General features: G+C 46.0%; 1 protein-coding gene across 1 annotated transcript; it reads left to right on the top strand.

Moving 5' to 3' along the window:
- Positions 1–5627: 5627 nt before the first annotated feature.
- Positions 5628–7660, top strand: F4822DRAFT_16468 (uncharacterized protein). The gene is made up of 5 exons (XM_051453195.1): positions 5628–5836; positions 5925–5982; positions 6045–6226; positions 6276–7095; positions 7186–7660. The coding sequence occupies exons 3-5, from the start codon at positions 6095–6097 to the stop codon at positions 7431–7433; spliced, it is 1200 nt and encodes a 399-aa protein (XP_051319323.1). The 5' UTR covers positions 5628–5836; positions 5925–5982; positions 6045–6094; the 3' UTR covers positions 7434–7660.
- The last annotated feature ends 3754 nt before the right edge of the window (positions 7661–11414 follow it).

An 11414-nucleotide genomic window follows, 5' to 3' on the forward strand; every position in this document is an offset into this window, starting at 1 on the left:
ATGGATTTTGACAGGGGAGTTCAAACCAAACCATGGACGAACCGCCTAGGGTACCTAGTAGAAAAAGGTTCGCCGACGGAGGAGATACACATAGATGTCTCGCAGTCTTTTTGTATGTGGCAAATAGAGAGAAAAAAGAAAGGTAGCGACTCATGTCATAGAAAACAAGTAGGTAACACGTACACGAAGGACACAGACACGAGGACACGAGGTGGTTACATACTGAATACACATAGTTAGCCTATGCGACCATTGGAGTCGCCGCATCGTGAGGCACATATGATCGCTGTCAGTCAAGCACCGTGCCATTGGCTCGCGGACGAGAGAAGTAGGGGAAGTCTTAACCAGGGGTTTGGGCACAACGAATGACTTTGAGAATGCATTGGATCTAGTAGGCCGTTGTGGTAGTGGGGAAATAATGGAATAAGGCTTTGAGATGGCGGGAAAATTGCTCATTTGGATGCAAAGTAACGGATTAGTCAACAATAATTACCTAAGCATGTACTGTTAGGTCCGTTCGGATCTCGTGTTCAGCCTGTATCGATGCACGACATAATGTCATACATGACAGAGCGTCAAAAGGACGGAAGATGTGTTTGTTCAAGAGCACCTATCTGCATACGGATTCGTGTGTGTGTAAAGAAGAAAGGCATTGGAGCTGCGGAGTCGTGGGGATGCTATGTGGGGGTTAAGGGGGTTAGGGGTTAGGGGGTACGTACACCCCGTAGAACTTATTAGAAGTTGTAAGGAACGATGCGGATAAATCGCGGAATCATGTAGTGTACAGGAGGAAACTACGGAGCTAAGTGCGGAATGAGAGAAAAGGAAGTGCCCAGGTGCTACCTACCTAGGTAGGTACCTAGGCATATTTAATAGTGAAAGGCAACTACCAGCCACAATCGGAGTTCCGACGGATGGCACAACCCACGACGGCCCCGATATCTTAAACCGTACATGTACTCATATACTCACTCATGAAGAAACCAATTAAAGCACATAAATGTTCTGTACGACAAAGTCAATCTCGCAGCTCTTTAGATTTCTTTTCCGTTTTTAAATAACATATCCCCGCTCAATCGCCATCGAATAAGCAAGGTTAAGTTCAATAGCACTTTTGTATATGAGCTTACATACATATATCCGCCCCATGTATGCGCCTGATGTCGTACAAGGCGGATCTATTCTTCACTGCAGTTCCCTAGGATCATCCATGTTGCCTTAATCTTTGAAACATAAGTCGCAATCTCGAAAGCCATACAGAAAGAGAGGACGGCTTCTCGTCGAAACGTTGGGACAGGACTAATAATGTTTCTCGTGGAACTCAAGATTATTAACTTCACAATATTGACATCGAGTCTAGAAGTAGGCACATAAATATCAGGCTAGAATGCAGTCGATATACATGTGATTGCTTCTTGGTGGCTTACCGCGCTCCAACGGGATAACCTCGAAAAAGACGTTGGCAGGGTTGAGGATGTGACAAGTGAGGAGATCAACGTGACGGAAACCCGGGAACCGGGTCTGCGCCATGGATCCGGATTCATTGACCTGCAGCTGTTCCGCTGTCGTTGTCTCTCCTTTTGTGCTCCCTCGATGCAATTGGACAAACGTCGCGCACACCACGTTAGGAAGCACAAGGCGCTTGGCCGGCGCACGGGATGGTTCAAGTCGACCACCCCAGCTTCTCGGGATTACGAAAGTACGGCCCTTGCTTAAATGGGGAAAGAGATCTGCAATACTTGGCAAACCACAAACTCCAGATCGTACCTACCTAGGTAATTTGTTGCTTGGGACCAACCGGATCGAAAAATCTCAAGCGCCCTAAACATCCGCGAAAAAGCCCACACACACCACACCAGAAAAAAAAAAAAAAAGGCGTGGGACCACTGCAGCAAGTAGTAGCTGTAATCTGATGAGATGCCAGGGAACTAGTTCACCGTGCCGAATGTGCGTGCGGTGAAAGTCCGCAGGAACCGACCTGTTGGTATTCAATGTGTTCCAACCCTCAAGTTTGTAAATTGAGCAGTGGCAATGGTGGCTTCTAATGTTGGATGCTACCTACCAATTGCATTGCTGTAACGTTTTCTCCAGACAAACAACAAATTTGTATCGTATGTTCATGCGCACTAATTGTCCGTATGGGTTGGATATAGAAGATATGCCTGACTATAATACCCGATCGCTAGGCCTGAAAAGCTCGTGATGCGGTAACATAGAGTTCGATAATTTCTGGTAACAATCATGAAAAGGCAAACTTCGTCGAACTCCACATTCATAAACTTGGTGTGGATATTATTCAGGTAGTAGAGAGGCTGGAGCAATGTTTTCGACGCTCTGTAAACTGTTTTCATTTTCGTGGTCGAGATGATCAAGATCTCCTCGTGACTAATTGGCATGACTCGAGCCTGAGCAAATATCATATTAGCGAAAAGCCGACACGATCTAGTACTACCCCTTATTTAGAAACAAAAATCTTCTATCATCTAAAACCTGTATAGTATTGTTCCCTCGATGTAGATTTGTTGGGGGCGGGGATGCTAGCGATTCAGTGCGAGGAGTTTGACAGTTGGTGAGGGGTGTATGGGGATCCAATCGCAATAGGCAATGGCTTGGAGGCATATCACGGCTCGGCACCGATCTGTCTTGCAGCTTTGGCTGGTGCGGATCGCCCACTGAGAACGGGGATTGGGGGGGGGCTTTTGCCAAAAGCATGCTAAATCCAACGAGGTTTGACAGCCGGCTAGAATGACCGCTCTAGAGGGGATCGCCGCGTACCCATCGGGGCGGGTGCCACTAGGGACACCCATCCCGTAGCATATAGTGCGCGCTATGCATTCCCGAATTGTTGTCGTCGCCGTCCTCTAACGGCAGTCTACCTTAGTTCGGGTAGAGAAAGTGGAAGACGCTATTTTGTGTTTCCATTTCCGCCATCATGTATGACTCGAGATCCCCCTGGTGATCATACCAGTTACCAAGACAGCGGAACGCATCTAGCATCTAAGTTACTCCTAGCCTCATGCAAGTCATGCTTGTCAATGCTAGGAGACACCCGGGCTGAGCTGTTTGTGTTTTTAATACCAAGGAATAGAGCGGCCATAATGTAGGGCGGTCTCAAATACTACGGCATTGCTTTGATCAGCGCTCGGTGTTTATTCTGAAGGCAAACCGCCACATGTCATTAGGGCTTTTCGCTTATGATTCTCCCTGAACTCTGCTGGACGTTTCCGATCCGCCGTGTGCATAGCCTGATTGGCTCCAAATCGGATCGTCATAAGATGTTTAAAGACTCGTCTTAGGCGGCTAGGTATCTATACTTGTAAATTTCAAACCCTGGCCAGTGCTAATTTCTACAACTTGTTTCGAGAATATAGCCTGAGGTCAGCCGTAGGTGGATTTTTATTTTTATTTTTTATACAGGATAAAAATTTGCACTGGCAAGGAACCGTAACGCTGGAGGGCCCACAGCATACGTGCTAGGTACCTAGGTAGGCTTGAAGCTACATTGCTACAGAACGTGCCCCTAAGCACGAGCGCCCAAGAATAAGACCTAGGCATGGGCTTTCAAACCACATCCGACAACATCCAAACTTAGCACCCACGGACTTTTTCTACACTTAAAAACTCCCGAACTAAACTAATAAGGCAAATAGCGGTATACAAATGCCGTATTTCATAGAATATATATACCTAGGTATCTATTGTCCCTGTCTTAACTTGACTTAATATCTGTGTGTACCTAAGCTCAAGGATGGGGGGGAAGGGGTCCTTGGCAAATTTCCCTCGGCTTTTAGATGGATTTTGCCTAACCAAAGCTCAGGGACAATACAAATTAGACCTGTCAGCAGCCCGTCCAATGGGTATTTACAGCGACATCTGACATGATTCAACACCCCTGGAATTTATCATATCACGACTCACTGACCCCCAACGCCATCGGGGGTATATTGATAAATACTGAAGAAATCATGCTGTCCTTAATTAGCTAGTGAAGAACCGTCCCCGTCTTAGCTTCGATTTGTATAGCAGTGAGGATCTGGATAAACCTTTATTGGGTAAAGGGGGCGATCAAAAAAAAGGGCAAGCATCACACACATGACGACATCCATTTTTGTTTCTTGCTCTACCGTGTGCTCAACGTCTTCTTAGTTCCAACTCATTCAACGTGAGTTATGGTCTGATTTTTGGATCCCAACACACAAGGCTCACCTATGAGGCTTATAGGAAGTAGACACCATTTTACCTTCCAAACAAAATAGTAACTTTTGGACGGTGCCAATTCCCCGGGCGCATCTGCGTCATACCATATGGTCTGAAGGGATGTAATGGGCCGATTTGCAGATGCGCGGAAACCTTCTTTTGAGTCGGCAAGATACATTTAGGTAGCTAGCCACTATTCTATGGCTTTAATAGCATCGATGCTTCAATTATAAAATAGCAATGCCTTGCTTCCTCCCTGTTGCGGGGAGCTTCAATCGCAACATTGATAGATGACTAGTTGGCTAGCATGTTTAAGCGGCACTTCCACATCAATCCGCAATTATACTTGTGAGTGAACGTATGCTAAAATTCCCGGCGTCTTCCATCTTGTCGTGAGTTGGTCACCAAGCGCCTCTTCTGCGCTGAACGGGTCCGGTCCCCATTATGTAGATCATCCTGTTTATAAGTAATTAGGTACCTAAGTACCTAGGTAGCCATAGTGAGATGGAAACAAGCTGCCAGGAGGGAATAATTCGATCCCGCCCTCTCCATAGTATGTATGAATGCACGTATGTATGCCAATGGTACGTTATGGTGTACCAGGTATGTAAGGTCCACCCCGGTACCATCTTCCTTTTCATCGGGCAATTTCATCTGGCACCAAAGCAATAACCGTCACGGTCCGGGGTCTGAACCCCTGTCTGCATATACTACACCACCAATGTACGTTGATACTACCACCGACGCTTTTGCCCTTCCTACTGTGGTCGTGTCACTCTGTTCCCCTACATCGAGTGCTCCATTACTATTGAGCCAAGCCTGTCGTCAAGAACCTAGACACTTAGACTGGCCAGACCCTTTAAACCATGTGCGCTCTCGGTAACCCAGTAAGTGACCTTAGTACATAGGGGTGGCACACCCCATAGAGCTACATCTGCTACATCTTTATGTATGTCGAATCTTTTTCAGTCCGTCGCCCGCAAAGGCAACGCCACACCATCAAGAGACTTGTCTGTGGGGAGGTGGGTACCAGACTAACCTGCGATATACACTAGGCCTCTCTTCGTCGTTCCCTGAACGCTGTCCTAGCATCTCTATGTCATCCTTGCTCATTCTTCGCGTCCTGGTCTCCTTACGGTTTAGTCAGTTCATCGAAACCACACCTCCACACACCTTCCATAGATCCAGTCTGTTATGTATCTTCGACATACATAGATGAGCGTTCCGCCTCCTTGTTCACGTTTCTTTGATGGCCTTCCGATTTTTTGGATTTTCCCTCATCTTTCAACCCACATTCACACGTTGTCTTAAGCTTATCTTCTGATACTTATATCATTTTGTCAAAACGCCACCATCTTCAAGATCGACTTTGGGAATTATAAGCACTACCCGTCGGCTCAAGCTAGTAATACTTTTGATAGGATACCGGATACCTTATGCAAATAGTCGATTGGCATTGAGATCGGAGCCGTTCCCTACGAGAAACTTTTTTCAACTTTGTCGTCGCTTCACCCCTATCTCTCTATCCGCATAACCGGTTCGACATAGCATTCTAGTATTCCAAACCATTAGGATTATGGCCCTTCAAGGCATCCAGATATAACCGTTGCCAATATCTATGCATCCGTTCCTCGACTAGGTATATATAAGTATCCCGTCATCCCGAACGGTTGCGTGAAGGCTAGGAAACGAAGGGTTTATTAGAACTTATAGTGCAACCCAACTAGTTGAGTTCCACTACTCATTTTTGCACGGAATATTGATCTCTTTTTATGTGCTTTGGAGGTAGGATAAGTCAATCCATTAAAACTTACGCATTGTTCGTAATATTTGCTAACTTTTGATAGACGCCGTTACGCCCAACCACTTGCTGTCATAGCGTAACTATTATATAAAGATGTCTACCCTCGCAATGCCTTCTCCGCCATACCAACATGGGTTTGCACACGGAATGGCTTGGCAAGATGTCCGACCTGAACCATCATCCAGGTCACGAGATAATAATATCGCTTTACCATCTATCAGACAGGTAGGACAATTCGCATCATCTTGAAGATTTCTTCTGATCGAAGAGCTAGGCATTTCCAGAACTTCAGCTACAAATACAAGAAGAGAAAATATCGCCTTCATCCAGTTCATTGTTCGAAAAGGGATCCAATAGTTGCGTAGCGCACAGAGATTACATTCATTCACCAACGTATCAAAAAAGACGTCGTTCGTCAATTTGGGATGGAGTGGAAGTTGAGAGAGTACATCCAGCCCCGAGACATAGCCGCCCCGGCTCGGCCAGCCATCGACCCCCTTCGCCATCTTCTTTCCTGCATACAGCCCCCAGAAGCACATGGACTACCCCGGTGGACCGAAGGAGATCCCCTTCTAGGACGTTTGCACTATCTTCCGGGCCGGGACGGATTGGACATGTCGAAATTCATCCAACTTTACCGAGCATGACGACGTTAAACTTCGGTCGAGGCTCCGGAGAGGATTATCCCCAGGAACAATTACGAACACCCAGCATTACGAGCAGCAACAGTTATGGGACAGACGGAGGTTCGCCTGCCTACGCACCCTCAAAATTTGGACAAGATTTTCATCACCCTAGCCGAATACAATCCCTCTCAGTAGGGTCAGCCCACCCCTTTGAAAGAACACGATTCTCACCGCCGAATTACTCACCGACAGCACCATACGGCCACCACCAATATCACGAAACATTTATGCGCATTCGCGATTACAGTATGGGGATGAATGGAGAAGGAAAACAACGGAAACGCCGCGGGAATTTACCAAAGGAAACTACAGACAAATTACGGATGTGGTTCCATGCCCATCTACACCACCCCTACCCGTCAGAAGAAGAGAAGCAAGACCTGATGAGAGAAACAGGTTTACAATTGAGTAAGTAGTGCCTTCTTGAATACATAAATCTGGTGTCTAAGGCGGTAGTCTATATGTATACACACTTGCTAACTTTCTACTTTCAAATAGATCAAATATCCAATTGGTTCATCAACGCAAGACGACGACAACTACCCGCAATGATTAACAATGCTCGCGCTGAGTCTGATGCCATGACAGTACGTGGAGAAAGCAAGTTAATACCATCGACGGAACGGAGCGAGTACGATGTGGACAACAAACCCCTCAGCGATAGCGAAGGAAGTACTTTCCAAGACTCCGAAATAGATTCGATAAAACGACGTAGGGTCACCCACGTCAACCGCGGCAGCATATGAAGTGTGGGAAAAAAAATCATAAGCATATCTGTATTACTAAGGGTGGTAATGTTTATGATACATAAAGCTTTTCGAGATTATCATTCGAATTATTGGTTTACTCTTTTGAAGATCACATATGAAATGGGCGTACGACATCTTTTTTTTCTTGTAACACTTTCCCAGGCAATTCAAAAACTGGGCATACGGGTCAAACCTGGTTGTTTCACGGTTCAGGCGTACAAGGGCATTAGATTAAGAGCTATGACGGTTTGGAAATGACCATCACAAGATACTGGACGGGATGTATATTACCCAGAATTGATTAGGGGATAGACTCATCAAAGCGAAGGGGTACGTGGATGTAGTTCTGTATGTGTAGATTTAGCCTCAACTGAAAATTGCACTATCCGGATGATACAAGATGTTGATTCTTAATATCGTTTACCGGGCCAAATACTTGCATCTACCTCCTTAGCTTCTTAACGGATCGTTTCCGACCCAAAGTGAACTAGGGATCCTCCAACCACAAGCCGGGGTCCGTTCCGAATGTTGTAAAAGAGATCTGCTCTTCACATCCAAGGTAGCTGCAGTAGCCCTCGAATTAGCATTTAAGAAGAATATATTGCTCTGCATATTGCCCCTTCCGATCGATAGATTAACTGCAGATGTCCGCGGCGGTGCAAAGCTGCCTTACTGGAAATCCGTTGGCTACCAAGCCCATCGTCATGACCACCTAATCTCGCCGCATCGCACAGTTTCATCAGTTAGGCAAGATTACAATTAGGTGGCGGCCCCATTCCATTAGAGATGGCGGATGACGACAGAGCTTGCAGAACAGCTGATGTGCCTTTGGTGCTTTGCTCCAGACTAAAAAGCTGTGAACCCGAAAAATGAGCTCACTTCTTTTTTGTAAGCAAATGTCGTGCCATCCCTTCGCCTTGTCGGGCCAGTCACGAAGTAGCCAAAGTGCCACTGGCTCGGTAGCTAGTTGTCCTCTAGCAAGTTTAGAGGACATAGAATAGACTCGTGATGGAACAGAGTGATAACATGGAATAAACTATAGACGGGCGCTTCCCGCTCCGTGTCCACGAATCTCGTCTGAGAGCTTGTGGCTAGATGCTTCTCTATCCCACCGCGCGTACTGTGATACACGGTCGCCTGCTACGGAGGTTGCCGTCTAGCGCCTAGGTGATCGAACCAGTCAATACCATATGTGGACTGGTGTACGTTAGCATGACATTTCAGATGTCTTAGTCTACAAGATAGCGTTGCCTCCCCTCCCTAGACTTTGTCTATTGACTAGAGTGTAAAATAATACGCTAAGAAGTATCTGACATCTATCTCGCCCACAGTCCACCTCGGATAAAGCTTTGCACAAAAGCCTTGTTTCTCCCATTTGTGTCTGCCAAACGTATCAGCCGTAGCACGGATCTCCGGCCGGCCTGCCCTTGATTTGAGACAAAATGGCGTTTTTTATTCGGACAAAAATCCGAGTCAATGTCTTTGGCGCTTAGGGAAGGGAAAAAAAGATCCCCTCTTTTTTTCAGCTAGTGATGTCTTGAAAGTTCTTCGATGGGGTCTTAGATATTGATGATGACATCTGAAACATCTCACTTGAGCCGCGCTGGAGAAAAAGACGGTTATATGTGTCGGTTATATGTCTTATCATCGTGTACCCCTGAAAGATACTTTGGCGGCAGCTTCATGACAATGCAGTCCCCTTTCTCCCCAACCACTCATAGCGCGGATGATATATATTAGATTCTTCGCTTGTGCCCCCTCCCCACCGAACTGAATATATTCACAATAAGGTGTTTTAAGGTCATAATGGACGAACTAGTGGCCTTGACTGATGGGCCTAGCAAGAGGTTTCGGACCAGTTTGAATTTAAACTCAAGATTTTGTCGTCTGAGGGTATTCATTATTATACAAAATATACGCCATAGCACAACGCCAGTCAGATGGATCAGACCTGGGTGACACGCTAAGGGGACCATCCGACACGAGAAACAAACTATATCCCATTGCTCGATGTGTAACCCAAATAACGTCTTCTCCTAGCATGGCAGTCGGCTTTGGAGTTTCCTATCCTAGACATCTACCTATCTAGGTACCCAAGGCAGTTCAATAAACCTTCACCAGCATCACCAATCAGTGACAGCAGGGCACAATTTAACGAGGGATTGTTCCTCCGGGGAAGTTGTTGATGAAGCTTTCTTGGCTAGGTGTTTCTTGCTCAGGCTGTTTGCTTTGACGTCCTCTATCGTCAAATTAATCATCAATCGGCACATAGGATATTGCGTGGGGGTTGGCGAATCCGTCTAGACACCACAATATCCAATTAAGTAACTATTTTATGATGGTTCTACACCGGTTATGTCGGCTTGCTTATTGCACTTACCGTGTGGGTGGGAGTGCCTCACGGCTTTAGAGGCGAAATAGTCTATATGACATCTGTATATGCCATTTAACCTAGTAGACTAAGGCAGCTTTGCTTCCCGTGGTCTCATTCATACTACCTACCTACTGAGACACGGTGGGCTAAGCAAGTACAAAATAGTAACTTTACACTTGGGGGCCAAGTTCTCCGAGCCAAAGAAAGACTTGCCTAGATGATGCCACAATCCGTTGTTAGAAGTTTTACTTGACCTTTGTAACGAGCTCTCTTGAATCGTGTCATCACCTTTGGCACGCTATCGTATACCCTATTTTTAAGCTCAAGATCAAACTGGAGTATAGCGGTAGAAACCGTTCCCCTAGATGGCGATCAGGTCTCTAAATACAGTATGGATTTCACAGCAGTCATGACTCGGAGGGGGCCGAATATGCGGCCGGATCATTGCCCCGGGAGCAAATAGCGGGCTTGTCAAAAAGAGAACCCCAAAGTCTCCAGACTATGTGCCATATTAGCTTGCATCTCTGTGCCGAGAAAAGCCTTCATCCTCCACACCACCCATCTAATCCTTCGAGACCACTTTAGACTCTTCAGAATTACCTACAACGGCAGCTCGACTGAACGTCCGTTACAAAACTAAGGTGACGACGGCGCCTTTGCCACTAAACTAAGCTTTAGCCAGCATAGGCACCGGCTTGTCTTCTAATTCGTTCCCAAAGTTCCCAGTTGTGGTCGCCGATCTTTTGATCTAAAACGATCTGCGCTTGTCACCCCGTCAGTTGCCTTTTCTTTCAGTCGAGCTATCTCCGGTTTGGCTTAGCAAGTAGAAGCGGGCCCGTCGTCAACCGTCGACTAGGGATACCTGGGTAGTTTCCCCTACTAGGTGGCAACCTTTTAGGAATTGTACCAGCCTACGTGCATTGGTGCGAGAATCGTCAGCTACTGTACGTGGTCGACAGCCTGGACGCCGCTTAGTCCCATCAGACTAGAATTTAAGTCTATTCGGCAACCCAGACACCCGGGTTTAGACGTAATCCGCGCTACTATACTGAACAATTAGTTCAGAATTTGATCTTGAGTGACTCCATACGGGTTCCTTTCAATGAATGACTGCATCGTAAGGCTTCAATGCATGTGTTTTTGCTTACGTGTTATGTACCTTGTGATCTGTAGGCTCCGTCGTGTCTGATACTGTATACGAGACGTGGATATCATATCATGGGTGTATACCTAAAAGTATGTGATAGGTCGTTTACTAGGCATTTTACTATGCTTGCAGGTTTCCATGTTCTGAATCGTAGCGTACCAATGTGTGGCTATTCCTGTAGGGAATACCTGCCCCTTTTAATAACCTGCCCTTGTGAGGAACCAAACATGTAGGATTGTTCATCTCCGTGTTATTTTTACACTACTGTACAAGGTTGTGAGATAGTGCTTGCCAAGAATGTGTTGGATAAGTCTACTTTATGTACAGACTCAGGATTTTGTTTTTCTACGGGAAAAACATATAAAATAGTGTAAGATTTACAAAGAAAAGAATATGAGATTGTAAAGATAAGTGAAAAATAGAGGAGTATAGGATAAGATCTTGACTTTTTAGTATT

Source organism: Hypoxylon trugodes, assembly GCF_022578975.1.
Source record: "Hypoxylon trugodes strain CBS 135444 unplaced genomic scaffold F4822scaffold_1, whole genome shotgun sequence".
NCBI classification, from domain to species: domain Eukaryota; kingdom Fungi; phylum Ascomycota; class Sordariomycetes; order Xylariales; family Hypoxylaceae; genus Hypoxylon; species Hypoxylon trugodes.

What these genes read in the sequence shown, in the direction of transcription:
- F4822DRAFT_16468 (XM_051453195.1), top strand. Translation starts at nt 6,095, where the DNA reads ATGTCTACCCTCGCAATGCCTTCTCCGCCATACCAACATGGGTTTGCA. An exon ending in CTTTACCATCTATCAGACAG is followed by an intron (nt 6,227 to 6,275) that starts GTAGGACAATTC and finishes TCGAAGAGCTAG; the next exon opens with GCATTTCCAGAACTTCAGCT. An exon ending in AGAAACAGGTTTACAATTGA is followed by an intron (nt 7,096 to 7,185) that starts GTAAGTAGTGCC and finishes ACTTTCAAATAG; the next exon opens with ATCAAATATCCAATTGGTTC.